General features: G+C 44.3%; 1 protein-coding gene across 4 annotated transcripts in view; it reads right to left on the bottom strand.

Annotated features, from left to right (window-relative positions):
• CD58 (CD58 molecule) overlaps positions 1-17147 on the bottom strand; it is a 42546-nt gene extending 25399 nt beyond the window's left edge. For 3 of the 4 annotated variants that reach the window (XM_072881738.1, XM_072881716.1, XM_072881727.1), the window contains exons 1-4: positions 17024-17147; positions 4639-4938; positions 3724-3975; positions 1436-1528 (exon numbers count right to left, since the gene is read on the bottom strand). In XM_072881738.1, the coding sequence (XP_072737839.1) occupies positions 1436-1528; positions 3724-3975; positions 4639-4938; positions 17024-17075 (697 nt within the window). In that variant the 5' untranslated portion in view covers positions 17076-17147. Of the gene's footprint in view, positions 1-1435; positions 1529-3723; positions 3976-4638; positions 4939-5096; positions 5203-17023 lie in introns of those variants that run through there. The other variant, XM_072881741.1, reaches the window with a different exon arrangement.
• Between the last annotated feature and the right edge of the window lie 376 nt (positions 17148-17523).

The following is a 17523-nucleotide window of genomic DNA, read 5'->3' as shown; positions in this document are numbered from 1 at the left end:
CACATGTGGAGTACCGTGTCTAGTTTTAGGCTCTCAGTTCATGAAAAAAACACTGACATTCTGAAGCTAGTCCAGGAAGTGTCTGCCAAGATGTTTAGGGAGCTGAAGCTGTGCAAGGACGTGCTGAGAGAATTGGGTTTGTTCAGCCTGAAGAAAAAGAAGGTTAAGGGGATGGCTAATTGCCATCTACAGCTAACTTACAGAGAAAACAAAGGAAACTCTTCTCAGAAGTACAGAACAAAAAGACAGGAGGCAATGGCTGCAATTTGCAAAAGAGAAATCCCTAACAGAAATAAGGAAAATATCCTTCCCCACAAGGGTGATTCAGTGCTTGAACACGTGCTGAAAGAGGCTGGGGAACTTCCATCCTTGGAATTACTCAAAGTTTGAATGGACAAGACCCTGAGCAACCTGATCTAGCTTTGAAGTTGGTCCTGCTTTGAGCAGCAAGTTGGACGAAACCTCCAGAGATTCCTTCCCACCTACTTTATGATTCCATGCCAACAGAAACTAAATGGAGAATGATCAGGAAAGCATAAGGTCCACATGCAATATCCATCTATGTATGCTCTGATCAGAGCCTCCCTCCAGAATACCATCAATTAGTCCTTCCCAGATAGGAGATGCATCCCATGCTCTCCACCCTGCAGCCACCCCCAAGTGGTGACCCCACCTAGAAGCCAACAGGAATTTTCCATGCAGAGCATTCTTGGGATGAAGCAATGTATTCCTGTTTGGAACTCTTTCAAACACAAAGAGAAGAGATGGTGTGCACCTCTTTTTCAAGCCAGAATACAATCTGACATATTAACCTAAAAAGGTGGCAAGAGATACACAGTGATAGCCTACAATTACCATTTCCGAATAAGCTGTCAGATTTACAAAAAAGATACTCAAATTCAGTGTAGGGGTGGATCAAGAAACAAACCTAGAACTCCAGGATGATGGCAATACAGGCTGACAGGAAGCACAGAAGTCCCTATGTATCAGTTGAGCACACTGAGTTGTCAGATTAGACTCAGCGTAAGGTATTCAACAGGCCCTGGTATGAGCCTGTCCCAACAACAAATCTGATCTTGAGGGCAGCTTTATGATGCTCTCAAAAATGGCAGTGAAAGCACACTCAGGTAGGAATGGGAGAGGCCATAGATACTTGATAAGTAGAAACACACAGTAAATGAAACACCCAGTCTGAAGGAGAAATATGCAAATACAAACTACAGTGTTTCCCAGTACCCAGAGCCCAGTGTCTGAGTGCAAGAAAGTTCAGTATATTATTTCCTTCAAATCTATTAGCCTTTGCCTAAGTTGTACTTGTTTCTACTACTGTATTTACAATATATCCCACGGTCAGAAACTTTCATACATTCTACAGAACCTTGGATCAGCATAATCTTGAAGCATGTTAAGCTCAATTAGGAAATGCTATACATACCTTTTCTGTATAGGAGTACTACTAGTATTACTACAATTAGGAGAACAAAAGCCACAATAAGACCAGCTCTGCTCCTTTTGTGATAGCCGTGTCCTTTAAAAAAAAATAAAATTGGTTAGTTAAAAAGCAACTGTGTGATACACTACTTCAGTAGAAATACAACCCTGAGTATGTTTTATAGCTATTTGTTTTTTAAAAAGTAACCTCAAGGAATTAATGCACCAGAGTCAGTTATTAGCAAAACCCTAAGCCAGCTCCAGGAAAGTTACATCTAAGTACCTTAGCTGAGTGAAGGCACATCACCGCTTGAAAGGTGATGGCTATTCCATTTTTTGGCCTAAGAGCCAGATCTCAGCCAAATGAAATTTCAGCAAGTATCTTGTATTGGGTTTGCATGGCAAGGTTTTGGTAGTGGGGAGGCTGCAGGAGTGGCTTCTGTGAGAAGATGCCAGAAGCTACCCCAAATCAGACAGACCCGCTACTGGCCAAAGCTGAACCCATCAGTGATGGTGGTAGCACCTCTGCGATAAAATATTTAAGAAAGGGTAAAAACTGCTGTGCAACAGCAGCTGGGAGAGAAGAGTGAGAATATGCGAGAGAAACAACTCTGCAGACACCAGGGTCAGTGAAAGAGGAGGGGGAGGAGGTGCTCCAGGCACCAGAGCAGAGGTTCCCCTGCAGTCCCCAGTGAAGACCATGGTGAGGCAGGCTGTCCCCCTGCAGCCCATGGAGGTTAACGGTGGAGCAGATATCCACCTGCAGCCCGTGGAGGACCCCACACTGGAGCAGCTGGATGCACCTGAAGGAGGCTGTGACCCTGTGGGAAGCCCATGCTGGAGCAGGCTCCTGGCAGGACCTGTGGACCGTGGAGAGAGGAGCCCACGCTGGAGCAGGTTTTCTGCCAGGACCTGTGACCCCATGGGGGACCCACGCTGGAGAAGTCTGTTCCTGAAGGACTGCACCCACTGGAAAGGGCCCATGCTGGAGCAGTTCTTGAAAAACTACTTGGTGTCTACAGCCTGTGGGAAGGACCCACATTGGAGAAGTTTGTGGAGGACTGTCTCCCATGGGAGAGACCCCATGCTGGAGCAGGGGAAGAGCGTGAGGAGGAAGGAGCAGCAGAGACACCGTGTAATGAGCTGACTGGAACCCCCATTCCCCATGCCCCTGTGCTGCTTGGGAGGAGGAGCTAGAGAAATCGGGAGTGAAGTTGAGTCGGGGAAGAAGGCAGGGGTGAGGAGAAGGTGTTTTAGATTTGTTCTTGTTTATTATCCTACTCTGATTTTGATTGGCAATAAATTAAATTAATTTCTCTTAAGTCGAGTCTGTTTTGCCCATGATGGTAATTTCCGAGTGATCTCCCTGTACTTATCCTAACCCACAAGGCTTTTGTCCTATTTTCTCCCCCCTGTCCTGTTGAGGAGCGGGGTGGGGTATGATAGAGCAGCTTGATGGGCACCTGGCAGCCAGCCAAGGTCAACCCACCACATGCCTCATTTCTAAAAAGTCTCTAACACATAATTCCAGTGAAGGAGGAAGAATTTTATACTGGTAAACCATGAAAATTACTTTTGCATAGAAGTGGGAAATTTTGTCAGTTAGGGACTGCCTTACACACCCTACAAACCAGATGGTTCCAAATGTGTTCTCATCCTATGGTTTAAAAACAAAACAAAACAAAAACAAAAACACCCCACAAACCAAAAAACCACCAAGCCTCAAGTTGACCTGAAGCTCAGCTGAGGCTGTCCCAAAGAAATAAGCAACAGCAGAAAAACTCTCTTTTCTCCTTTTTACATCTGTCTGTGAAGAAGAAAAAGAAGTATGCTCATTGACTTATGCACACGCTAGATGAAAAATTATTTTATCTAATGGCTGCTAGATGACTCACTTGAAATGACTGAATAGTTTCATTCCAGTTCACGGAAAGCAGTACAAAGAGCACAATAGTCATTAGCATTAACAACACAAGGCCAGAAGGTTCAGAAGGGATCTTCCAAGTGTGTCTCCCTCTTTATTATTACTCATTTCAAGTCACAGCTGAAGGTTTTATTCTGTTGAGACCCCTGCAAAAAGTATCCTTCCGGGGGGATCAAACTGTCAATCTCATACCTTTCACCAATCTTAAACACACTTTTAGCAGACAAATCACTTCTGATGCTTTTTACTTTTTAAATTCAACTTCCTCAGAAGTCAGTAGAAATCTTACAGTCAAAGTCTGTTCAGCAGAAGGTTGCTTCCCAACCTAGCCTCTCAGACTTGCGTATACAATCTGATCCATTCATTACCTTTTTTATCTGGAAAGCATTGAGTCAAAGATATTTCAGAGCTCTTTTCCGTTTGAGAGAATTTAATGAAACATGCAGCTTTCTCGGAAGCATCAACATTCTTAGGGATGAAAACTTCATGGGTCTGACGAGCGATTTTTATGCTACTGAACCTCCAAGTGTAATTCAGAGGCTTCTCGAAATTTGCTGTACATTTTAACACAAGGTCATCACCACTGATGTTGCAACTTATTTCAGGTTCTGGAGGGGGAGCTAAAAGGAGAGAAAACATTCTGTATTACTTTGGTTATAAACTGCCTTGAATTTTAGCACAGGACAAGGGCTGGAGCAACAAAAGCAGCAAGAGAGTGCATAGATAAAAGTGTACGTGTAAGGTGTGTGTGTGTGTGCATGCGCACGTGTGCATGAGAAATGTATTTCTAAAAGTGGCCCTGTTTGTGGTTCTTCAGTGCCTCGTTTGAGACTCCTCATGGTTCACTCTCAATAGGACTAATACACACACTGGTCAAATATATTTCCCAAAGACTACTAGTGAAGCTGCATAGATCTGCACAAGATGATGCCACAGATATTCAAGCACATATAATATGCCTGCAGGAGCATCTTTAGTAGATACCTAATGCCTGGGATAACTTGGTCAGCTTGCTCAAAGAGTTTGGTTATTGACCTGAAAGCACACAGTGTGCCATCTACACACATTCTAGAAGTCATTCCAAGGTGAGTAATGATGGACACACAAATTAGATGCCACCTTTGAAAATTTGTTTAAAGTGCCTAAGCAGCTTAACAATAGAGCCAAAGAACAGCCCCCCTCTGTTTCTGTTTGCTTCCCTGACAAATAAACAATCCCCTTTCTAGCCTTGTTAAAGTGAACAAAGTGGTGCAAATTCTTTATGCAGTTCTTCCACTACTTACGTAACACAGTAAGTCTGAAGGTTAAGACATGATTTTCTTTCACAGAATCCAAGTAATCTAACATGTATATGCCAGCATCATTGCTCTCCAAGTTATATATAGTCAAGCACCCATTCTTCTTGTTAAGCAAGCCTCTGTTATGGAGAGAAGTAAAATATGTCGGTTGGTTTTGCCCTTCCCATTCAGCCACTTTATCCTTGTTTTTGGTCCACATAATTTCCTCTATTTTTTGGTCTATTTTTACTGGAAAAGTAAAATTTTCTCCCACGATGCCAAACACGTCCTCACAGTGGATGTGTGCTACAGGGGAAAAAAAAAAAAAAGAAAAAAGTTACTTAAACAATTGTTTTATAAACTATTGCTTGACTAGTGCTGTATGCACTATCAGATACATTCAAATTTAGGTTAGAAGCACATCATGATGTTGCAAAGTAAGGCATGTGTCAGTTAAGAATTACCCAAACCCAGCCTGTCTGCACAATCACGTGACAGGCACCGCAAACGGATCCAGTTTCCACATTCTGGTCCCAGGTAGAATCATTGTCCTGATCTTCTTCCCTATCCTAATGTCCTCTATCCTCAGTACTTTCTCTCTGTTCACTTGAATTAGGCCTCCTGCCCACGGTCTGGTGAAAAAGATGAAATGAAGAATTGTTGTAACCAGCAAAATCTATCTCAGCATCTTGTTGCAGAATGCCCAGACTGAAGCTCCTGCTGAGTAAATAAACTGCAATTTTTCCAGCATGAATATTCACAGAGTTAGTAAAAAGCACACTTCTGACACAAAATTGCTACTTAGTTCAAAGCGCCTGCTCTGCAATCATAGGGATACTAGGGATTTCCTTTGGAAATGTCACTTAAGCAAGTTTATTTCACAGCCAATATATGTGAAATAGCATCCCAACCTCTGAGATCTAGCAGAGCTGCAAGCAAGAAATGGGAGCTGTCCAGAAACCTTAACTGCTATCGGTTTTGAATCAATCATATTCTGCTAAAAAAGGTCCAGAGATTCAATATAAATAAACAAACAACAACAAAAAAGGAGTAAGAGACTTTCTCTAGTTTTTATTAAAATCAGCTACATGTGCAAGGAAAAAAAAAAAATCTACTGATCTAACAGATGAGACCAAATTCTGCTGTGGGGAAGGTATACTGTAAACCATTAGCATCTCTGTGTCCCTGCTTCAGTCTTCAGCAATCACCTCCTGCTTCTGAACAGCTCTAAAAAAAAAAATCACAAGGCTACTGCCATGGCAGACATGTATGTAGACATAGACAAAAACATGTTAATACTGAGTTCAAGTTACACTTGCATTAAGGACTCTATTCCACTCCATGGTAGCTGGTAACTTTTTACTGCTAAGTTGAAGGAAGGGCATGATTAAGATATAAATGAGGTCTCTTATTAAGGCAAGATTCTCAATATACACCAACAATTTCCAGAAAAGATAAGAACCTGGAGCTGCAACATTTGTGTTTGGAGACCACAAGAAGACAGGATGCTGGGCAAGACGAAACACTGTTTTGATCTGATGAAGCTTGGAGTCTTGTTAGAGACTTTTGTTTCATAAAGACAATTTCTAGGAATGCGTTTTCCTCAAGAAGTCATCTCTCACTGCCTAGGGACCTACAGTATTCCTAGCATGCAGAAAAACTCCCTGTTCTACCCACTGTGAAATTCTACCTCTCAGTAACTTCGGCTCACAGACACAATCAAGCTGTGGTGGCTTAATATCACCATGCATAAGCCAAGACACAGTGGCTGTTGATGAGAGCAAGGTAACACAACTCCCTTCTGGGAGGAAAGCAGCCATTTTCTGGGAACTAAGAACATGAGCAAGGACAGCCACCACTGCTCAGCCAACCACTAATAACTTCCTAAGCCTGGGTGTTGATGCACGTAAACTCTCCATGTCTTTGCTCTCTTTCAGTTAGTCATAAGAGCTAGGCTGGAGTTATAAGGGCAAGATTGTTTCTTCTTCAAGCCCAGAAATGAGACTGGAGGAAAGCAGAGATGAAAAGAAAACACATTTTCCCTCCACAGCTTCTGCTAGGCATGGGGGAGTGCTGCCCTCTTCAGCGCACTCTCTTCTTGCTGGCTGGTGAAACAAAAGATTGGCAGCAAGGAGCTGAAGAGTTCCTGCCCAAGGAGCAAGACAGGGAAAAGGTTATCCTTTCAGGATAACCATCATTTCCTCCTGTCTAAAACCAGGGATCGGGCACTTTTACTTCCCTCCTTCACTGCTCTAGTGAAAATGTGAGAAAACCTCCACTCAATGCTGTCAGCTTCCCTTTTTCAAGGAAATTATACATCATACAGAAATGTTGCATAAGGTCTCCACCACATATCTTTGAGCTTCTAAAGAAAGCATGCGTCATCATATGTTTTCTAAATTTCCAAGGAACCCTTCCCCCTCTTTTCTGCTTCATTTAATACAGAGACAGATTTCCCATTTCACAGCAGTTAACTTCTCTGCTGTGAGCAAAGAGGGAGAAGTAACAGCCAAACACTTTCCCATGCAATCTTTTTGGAAGGCTAGAAATAAGAATGATGTTTCTCTGCTTTCTCCTTCTCTCCATACTGTAGCCTATTATTCCAAGATAAAGTTCACACAACAAAGTAGTGCTGCGCTAAGGCCTCCAAGTAGCCTCTACAGAAACCATCAGACTACCTGCTCCTGTATCTCCTTCAACCCACTCCAAATTCCTTCTTATGCCATGTCTTTGTGTTCTATCCTTCCAAACAAATCACATAATGAAAGTGTTACTGATAAAGAGAAGCTAACATTGTGCAAGCAAAGCCTCTTCTGCAGACCCACTACCTCATCTTGTCTACATCATCTTCTGTTCCCACTTTCCAGCAGCCAGATACCTTTGCCTACGCAGCCTTCTTGTCCTACCCAGGACTCAGAGCCATGGTCAAGCTTTCTGCCTACCACGCATCAGCTGAACCACGACAACAGCATGGATGCACAGATTTGGCCTGCAGCAAACAGCAAGCCATGAACCTTAGCCTGGTTGGCAGTACGTGAAAACATTTCAGATTTGCTCATGTTTGACAACTCAGCTAATACACGTAATCTGGAACTCCATGCTAACTGAATCATGTCTCTGAATGCAGAGCTTGGATTGCAGCCTATGCAAGACAAGGCACAGTCCTTCACTCAGAGTAACAGGTCACCCATACAGCCTAGTGTGCTATACTCAGGTGTTAATATTCACCTGAATAATTCTGACTCTTTAAGCATTTAAACAGGCTAAAGGTATCCACATGTTCTGTTCAGACTGAGTAAGTGGAATTTAATATTCCATTTATCAGCAATAAGTGCTTCATTACTATATTTGTCTACCTGATTTGATTTTCTTCACTACTTTTCTTGGAGCTGATATAAGGCTTAGTTATTCTGCAGAACTTCTGTAAACTAATTCCCTTTTTATTTTTAACGCTATCAATATAATCTTTTTTGGCCTCAAGTACCTATTTGAAATGCATATATATATATGTTAGTTCTATACAAGCAGCAGTTAGGCTCCCGTATTGCCATTAAGACGTTAATGTTCCACCTGCTGAAGCTGGGTGGAAAAGTCCTTACTGATTATCTTGTAGCAAGGAACTGTCTGCCTCAGGAGCTGGGCTTTTTAAATAGTGGATTTTTTTCTGTTTTGTGTAACTTCCCAACTACCCCTTTTTTAGGCTTTTTTTTTTTCAATTGTGAATTCCCCCAGCAACTGTAATGTAGACATTCCCTCCTAACCCTCAGAAATACCAGCTGCAGAGAAACCTGAATTAAACGTTCAGTCCAGAAGGACTATCAGAATACTCACCCACAGTCCTCCTAATTCCCCCACAGGTCACAAACATAACTTGTTTCCCAATCTCCAGAAAGCACTTAGACCCATGGTATAAAAGCATGGGCAAAAGCTACAGCCAGGAAAGAGACAATGCAGATTACAGTAAGCTGTAGCAGCATCCCAGGCTGTTGCAAGAGAAAATCAGATTCGTGTACGCCTGACTGCAAATCTTACATGTAACATCAAAAGCAGAGTTTTTCACTTGCATACTGCAGCAAGTTCACAGAGGTATGTGTTGCTACTCCTGGACAATACAGGGTTGCCTGCATTAACAGAGCCCTACACATCAGCAAAGGCGGGACCTAAGGGTGGCACCCACCACCAAGCCTGGGTCCCTCCCCACCACAAAATCCATACCTTCAGTTATATCCCTCAGCACTGGCCTAACAACAGGTAGCACTCCCATGCAAATGTTACCCAGTCATTTTAAAACTATGCTGCTGACCAAAAGTGTGGGGATGACCTACCCATTCCTCCCCCTCCTTTGTTTTTGTCTGCCTGTTCCCACAGGGAAATAGTCATGCAGAGAGTACAACCTGCTGAAAGCTAACTTGACACACACCCCCTCAAAACAAACAAACAAACAAAACCCCAAGAACAACCAAAAAAACCCCACAGAAGGATTGTAATTCCCGTGCTGTGACTTGCTGTGGGAACACCAGTGCTTGTACATGGGATGGAGAGGAAACAAGTGAGCCGGAAAAGAACATGAGTAAGACCATCCCTTTGGCTAGCAGCACAGGCCTGGCTCGGAGTGCAGTGACTGTACCCACACTCCAGAGCAGATTTCTAAAAACAGCTACAAGGAAGTGATGATGATTGAGCTGCATCTTAAATTCAACCCTTCATGTTTACCCACTTCACTGAGGGTGCTTGCATCTCTCCGCTCTGGGTTCACAGCCCGAAACCTTCCTAGGACAGAAGTAAAGCCTTCCAAAAACGCTGTCAGAGATGGAGACGCTGCCTCCCTTTTCTCTAGTAACTCACTAGTCAAACCAAACGTTCAAGACATTTTCCTGTGTTACAGAGATAAAAATGCACAGTCAACTGAAGAAGAGCCTGAAACTTCTCACTAGTGTCCTGACCAGACCAGACCATCTTGGGCCAGGCTGCTTTATAATTCCCTCATGCACATTGGCACAGCCTGAAGAGGAGGAAGAAAGAGCACACTCCACTGCACAGCTCAGGGAAGCCTATGGTAGGGTTATCAAAGCCTCAGTATGCGACTCTCAGAAGGACTTGGTGGATGCCAGCAGAGCTTAGGTACAAGCAAGATGCAGAAAAGCTTGGCTATGACAAGGACTAGGCGATCCTGGATACTTCCAGGGAAAGAAGTTGAGGAATGGGGAAAACAGAGGACCAAAACATCAGCTCCACAGGAATAAAGGTGCCACCAGGGTCAGACACCAGCCAACCTTGACACCGGAATTGAAAGGAAGGTGCAAGTCTCCAACAACTTTTGTAAGTTTACTTCCAAAGATTTATTTTTTTTTTAACAATAGCCAGAATTCTCAGTTCCTCTGCCCTGTCCCCACTTAGATCTCTCTTCGATTTGCTGAACCTCGCAGATCTCTCTAGTTTCCCCCACCCTGCTTCCTGCCCAAGCCTCTTCCACTCCCCTTGTCCTCTGATTACTTGCCCAGTCTTACTCTTCCTACTACTTGCCATGGTCACTGCTACCATGCAATTGTGTACTAGGTCTGCTTGGGACGGAGTTAATTTTCTTCATAGCAGCCCATATGGGGCTGTGTTTTAGATCTGTGACCAAAACAGTATTGATAACACACCAATGTTTTAGCTATTACTGAAGAGTGCTTGCACAGCATCAAGACCTTCTCTCTTTCTCACTCTGCCCAATACTAGAAGTAGGCTGGGGATGGGCAAGACACTGGGAGAGGACACAGCCATGACAGTTGACCCCAACTGATCAAAGAGATATTCCCTACCATATGTCATGCTCAGCAATAAAAATGAGGGGGAGAAGTGTTTTTCCAAAGTAGCCATTGCTCAAAGAAGTCCGCTGGTGGGAAGGGATGAGTGATTGCTATTGCATCACTTCATTCCCCTCCTCCCTTTGTTTTCCCACCTTCACTTATTAAATTGTCTTTATCTTGACCCATGAGTTTTTCATGCTTTTGCCCTCCTGAATCTCTACCCCATCCTGCTGAGGGGGAGCGAGCAAGTGACTGGGTTGTGCTTCACAACTTGTTTCCAGATCTCTACCCACTTCTGACTCTCCTGTGAGCCAGGAGGATCTGGTTCACAACAATGCACCTGAAATCCTGGTGTCTTTGCCTTTGAATTCAGGAAAGAATCTGTCCAATCCAGAATTTTGCAGCTCAGGCTTGTTTCTTCAAAGATCCCTAATAGAGGCTCTGAACCCAGTGCTGTGCATATCTCAACATGGATACTGATTGTGCAGCTCTGGCAAATTTCCTTAAGCTTTAAAACTTTTCATATAAACGCAACTCTAATAAACTTCATATTAGAAGTATCCACTGGGCTGTATTTCCAAGCTGGAAAGGATATTCCTCTCTCTGAATGAAAATGTGTGGGCTCTTAGTTTTGTGGCACCTTCTTGATTTGGATGTTTTCTTTTGCCGAAGCATTGCTTTAGGTTAGTTCTAGGTAAGTCTATGCATTTCATACTAGACAAACATCAACAAAAATATTCCATCTCTAGCAAGTCTGCCTGTTCATACACCAGAATAAAGGTATGTGTACAGTGTCACCAGGACCACACTAAAGGTAGCACCGGAAGAAAAAGCTTCACAAAGTTACTGGTATTTTAGCTAGCGTAGCATCTCTACCTTTCAAGTAGCGTGGTACAGCAGCTAACACATTGATCAACCTGCACTCGCACCTCTCTCGTACTTGGTTAGGTTGCGCTCCATTAACAGCAAGGGGAAATAGCAGATGTAACAGCCTAGGTACACACAACATGATTAGCAAACTTCACCTACTCACAGCTCTCATCATCACCTTGGATTAAGTAGAGAGTTTTTACTTCTGCTAAGCAAACCACATGCAGTTTTGTCATGCTGCTTCTTACCACCCATCTAGCACAAACCTGAATTCACCTCCGTCATTCCTATCACTTGGATAGTAATGCAGCCCTACAACACAACAATTTTAGCTTTGTATACTCCTTCTGCCTCTCAAGCCTCGCTCCCCAGGACTCACCTCTGAGCTTTATGACTTTATTAATAGTTATTCAGTCATAGTTATTCTGATCATTGATTTAACCTGTCTTACTATAAAAGACTATGGAAGTGCAAGACATTCTCTAGGAGGCAAAGAAAGACTGATCCCTGCCTTCCAGGAGTCTTTCTTACATGCTGTTCTAGAGCAGGGAAACTTCATCTATTCTGTGGAAGTCAAAGTCCACAAACAGAGCAATACTCCAGGGAATTCACCAGAGGAGGGGTTACTGCAGGACCATGGTTCCCAAATCTTCTTTTGCTGTGAGAGGCACTATATGGGACAATGGTGGGAAGAGAGCACACAAAATCATACTTGCATGTTCTGTAATTAGAGCATCACATGCTCTGCATATACAAACTTAGGATAACCTAAGCTCTTAACTCCAGCTTCAGAGGGGTTTATATAGTAGACTGTTACTGCCTGTACTTTGAGGCAACCTAGATCCAGCCAGTTCTCCTGTCAAGAACATAACCAACGAGGCCCTTCTTCAGGTCACACATAGGAGCAGGCTGCAATGTCAGAACTCCTATTCTAAAAATCTTGTGCCCTGGACAATTGATTAGCTCAGGGCAATTAAGCAAACACATAAGCCCACTCATGGGGGATAGGTGTGTGTAGCCATCCCACTCTCCCTCCCCTCCACCTGCTTTTGCCCTCCTTTTTGCAGTCTCAGGGTCCTGCTCCATTGGCACAGTCCCTGGACTGAGCCAACACTATTCATTAACTTTATAGGGTTTTTTTGACAAATTACATTGCCATTAACGCAATGAGCTAAATCTAGTGAATGCCCAGGCCAACACATGGCAGTGTGAGGCGAGGGAGAGAGGGGGAGAACTGGGAATCCCCATTTTGGCAATGGTGAAGTACTAAAGAGGATCATTGTGTCCTGTAGGATACTGATTATTTTCAATCTCTGGGCTTTGCTTAGGGAGAGAGCTGACTTGCATTTAAGCCTACCCTGAACTGCCAGAAAAAAAGCAGTTCAAATCTTCTGGTCACTTACTCCCAACATCCAGACAGCACTTCTATGCTGTACTAGCACAGTCTTTATGTAGCTATATGATCAACAGGACTGAGAAAATAACCTGTCTCAGTAACTTTTTTCCTTCATTTGAGTTCATTTTCACCCAGATCATCTTTGCAGTTCTGTTTGTAAGGAACGGCACAAATGGATGACAGAGAAGAACTATTATTTTCCTGTGGCAATACCAGCTTAAATGTACTCCAAACTACAATCTATGTCTCTTCCAAACCTTGTATCACCCAGATAGCCTACAGCCATACCACACTGAACACGGCCAATATGGTCTCATGAGACTGTAAACTTATAGGAGGACCATTAAGAAAAAAAAAAGGACAAATCCACATACACGATCAAAACTTTTTTTTTTTTTTTACACAAACACCTTTAACCACACTGTCAACTCTCAAGATCAAAGGAGCCTGTGCATGTAATCCAGAGATGATCCTGGCTTTCTAAGGACTAAGACCATTAATCACATTAAGGCAAGAAACTATCAGTAACATTTTTTTCAGTAACATTTTTTTACTGTGTGTTCATCCTGTAGTGTTAAATATCAATGGCAAAAAATTATCTTTTTCTTTTTTGTTTTAATATGATAAAAACCCACAGCTCTGGAGGCAAAGATTTATCAAGAGCTTTTAAGCAGGGGGCAGAGGATTTTTTCTCCCCCCCCCTTGTGAGATATTCAGAACTTCCTCTGTTTATTAAGATTCAAGAGTAAGGTAACACAATCAGGTGTAAGCTTCGTACAGCTGATGACTAGAAAAGATTTTTCCATTCATACAATTTAAAACTGTGTTTAACATTTCTATTGGCAACCTACCAAACTAAACACATTCTACAAGCAACCTGAATTTGTTGGGAGTACAGATTTCCCCCCATTGATCCCAACACCTTGTGATGTAGTAGTTCCCATGACATCTCTCACAGAGTGGAAAGACACAGGAAAAAACATTAAGCAATCCTGGTATTTTTATGATCAATGAAAACATAAAAAGGAGCATATATTTCTGTGTGTAGAGAAAGAAAGGGAGGAAATTTTAAAACAAAAACCAGCTCAAACCCATCAAACTGCCTAATGGGAAAGAAACAAAAAGTCACATTAAGGTAAGTTTGGTTTCTGTATTGGTCACTTTTAGAAGAAGTCAGAAAGAAAACATGAGAGTTGCTAACATATCTTTGTCAGCCCATGCTCAATATTGTATATGGTAACTTCTGCTCTTAGGTGAACCAGGTTGTCTCCCCTTAACTCAATTTTTATGAAAGAAGTTGAACTGGGAAATGAAGCATTAAGGACCCCAGCAAAATACGCGAGAACTAGAAGGCAGCAATACTATTTAAAAATGAGTTGATGCTCAGACTGCTGAAAGAGTTCCCTGGCTTTCAGATGAACCTCACTACAGACGCAGAATGCTTCTAGGTGTTCTAGTTCACTCATCCGGCTTACCTTATCCCCTCTGCTTTTGGGGGGGGGGGGGGGGGGAAGTCCTGACTCTGCTAAAGTCACCAAAAGTTTGGCTGCCACCTGCAGCACGGCAGAACATCCCCACCAGTGTGGCTGGCACTGCGATCCTCCTGCTGGTGTGGTAGCCAGCAATTTATTAGCCTCATACTGGGAGGGTGCAAAGATCTCTCTGTGGGTTCATTCAACAAGCTGGGCCACAGATGCTACATTGACTTTTTTCCCACCCACATAAAATCTCCAGGATCCCAAAATGGAACACAGTTTTGGCTTGAATTTCCAATGCCTGAAGGAGCGTGGTCTTTGCAGGTCTAAAATCAAAGTCCTTCATAGGCTCAATGTGACCTTTACACTTTAAGCATTGTATTTGCAAGTCTGAGGTTTTAATCAGACAAAAACCTGACCTGGCAGGGTGTTGTGAAAAGCAGTAATCCCTACATGGTGAGTAGGGATTCTGAAGATGCCAAAGCTACACTGCAGCTCTGTGTGTCACAGGTTCCCACAGGAGAATGAAGAAGCACTTCTTCAGGATGGATTATGCTATGTGCTTCTCTATTCCCCCATTTCCAGATGTTCAACAACACGAGACTGGGATAGGTGCAGTGCTTTGAATTTGGGTGGAGAAGCAAGGAGGCTGGGAAGGCAGGCATTCAGGAGGGGAAGGCTGACAGAGGATGAGGATCTACCAACAGCATCCTGATGTTTACAACAGGTGTTTGCAAGGCTAGAAACTTGCACGCCAAGTCAAACTGATACTGATTTACTTTATGCACTTGGGCAGATCAGTCTGACTTTCAGAGTCTTGATTTTCTCATACGGACATGACAGATTATTCTACCTTACATAAGAACATTTACACATAGGCAACAACACACATAAGAGCAATAATGCAAGCATACAAATAAAAAGATGGTGCAAAATCTTGCCAATTTAGTTTAGTGAACGACACTAAAGAGTTTGTACTTGTATTCCTGATCTCCCACCCTAATCAACCACTGCAGAATCAAAGTTTTATAGAGAGGACAAGACAACAGAGCTAGTTAATTTTTTCATTAAAGGAGGCTATTATGATACTTGCAGCCACAATTACCCTCTCCAGTTGCCCAGTTACCATCATCTCTCCCTTTCAACTGCATGTTGTTTGGAACCTGGAATCTCATTTCCTGGATAAGTCTACAGCACCCAGACTCAGACGCTCAGAGTAGCAGCAGCATGCCAACTTACATAATGCAAGGTAACAAAGTGCCTTCACACACACAAAAAGTTACAAGAGGATACTCAATTAATCATGCATTACTAACACTCATTTAGAACCATCTGCAAAAGCACTGCAGGTGAGATGAAGAAATTGCATCTAAGGCTGAACACGGGCAGACTGACTCACATAGGTATGCAGAGTCCTAGCTTCTCCAGAGTCCCCAGCTTCACCAGGTGTGTGTGGCCCACCACACACACCTGATCCCAAAGGTCTCTTACAGTATTGGCTGCAGAACAGGATCTCACCATCTTAAACAAACAAGATGAAGACTTCCGGAATAGTACGGGAGGAAATCTCAGGGAATTGTTCTGAACACTCAATAGCAGAACCAGCTGCTTAAAGCCTTCAGGAAAAGCAAAAGGAGACTGTTCTTTTTTTGAAAAAGGGATGCAACAGGTCCTGTTTCAGGCACATCCAGGAAACTCCCAAAGCAACAGAAAGCCCACTGAAAAATCCCTTAGACTAGAGGAATGATAAGAAGATCTACATACAGCAAGCCATGCTGCTTGGCTCATCCAGCAATAGCAACTACTTCTGATGACAATGGGAAAGTTTGTACATCTGTCTTCAATTTAAAAAATGAGCGAGTTTTGTATGCACTTCTCATGTTCATAGTCCTATGCAAGGGCTATGGACATGAGGACTATGCTCCTCAGGCACACAGGTGGAATTTGGATTAAAGAAGGCCTTTGTTTATTATTGCACCAGAAGTGAGTGTTAATAATTTACTTCTCCAAAAAGACCCCCACTCATTAGAAAACCCAAACACAAAACCATTGAGAACTTTGATGATTTTTCCTTGAGCAAGAAGTAACACAGAACACCAAAACGCCAGCATTTTCATATACAGGGATGACAAGAGTATTTTTACAATAAAAGCTAGTTTCCTAAACTCCTTAACACCACAGGGAGCGGGGGCAAACGTGCTTTGGAAGTACGAGGCTCCTCTCGTGCAGAGGTGGTTCCTCCATAGCGCAGAGTAACTTTACTTGGACAGGAAGTTAACTGTACCATAAAAATCACACCCATTTCCCACCGTAACCTTCCCATCTGCACAAGTTTGAGACAAAACACGGCAGAAGTATTACCCGTGCCAAGAACGGGGAGAGGATCCTAAACATACTGATGGGTGATACTAAGCGATTCTAGTGTTAAATGCGGGGGGAAGGCAGCTATTTGATTCTGCCTACTACCATTAAGAAGGACAGAAAATCAAGGGCCGGGGACAGACCCCTTCGGCACCGCGCAGAGAGCCACAGGCGCGGAGCTCGGCGCGACGGCCACGCCAGGCTGCCCGCCGCCGGGGAGGCGGGTGGGGCAGCTCCCCAGGCCGGAACGGACCGCAGCAGCCAAACTGCGAAGCCGCTGCTCCGCGCCCCGGGGCGGCACAAGCCCGCCCGGCCGCCTGAGGAGGGACGGTTAGGGCTGCCCGCTGCGCCGCCGCTAACGCTCGCTGCCCGCCCTGCTCCCGCGCGCACCGCTCCCTCCGCCCCGACACCGCCGAGGGGAGCCGGGCGGCAGGGAGGGGAAGAAGCGTAGGGCTGGGGAAGGGTCCCCGCCGCCCGCCGCCCCCCTCACGACTTACATAGGAAGGAGCCAAAGAACAGGAGCCGCCCCAGCCAGGCCGGCAGCCTCATCGCTGCTCTCCCGAGCAGCTCTCCCGATCCTGTGCAGGAAAAACCCAAAAGATGACGGCGGCCGTTGCCCGCCTCCCGGCTCGCCGCGCCCTCAAGCGTCTCGCCGGCCCGGCCCCCTCAGCATCCTCTCCCCGCCCTTCCGCGGCAGCAGGGCCCGGCGGTGAGAGGCGCTTCTGGCGTGCTGAGTCACCAGGGTTCCTCTGGAAACTCCGGGCCTCCATTAGCAAAGGGGATTTCAGACTTTGCGGCCGCCTGCGCTGCGTCTTGGTGGGTTGCGGCTGCCAGAGAGGAGCTGGGGTGCGAGGTGACACCGCCGTGGGGGGTTTCTGGTTCATGGGGCACAACTCCAGCAACAGCCAGCGGCAGAAATTGTCGTGTTGCTCTTACAGCAGGGAATTTTCAGCTCTGCTAATCGAAAAGCTCAATTTAATGTGGGGTGGGAACCCCA

This window comes from Ciconia boyciana, chromosome 1, assembly GCF_034638445.1.
Source record: "Ciconia boyciana chromosome 1, ASM3463844v1, whole genome shotgun sequence".
Lineage (NCBI taxonomy): Eukaryota > Metazoa > Chordata > Aves > Ciconiiformes > Ciconiidae > Ciconia > Ciconia boyciana.
This window is presented reverse-complemented; position numbering and strand designations above follow the sequence as displayed.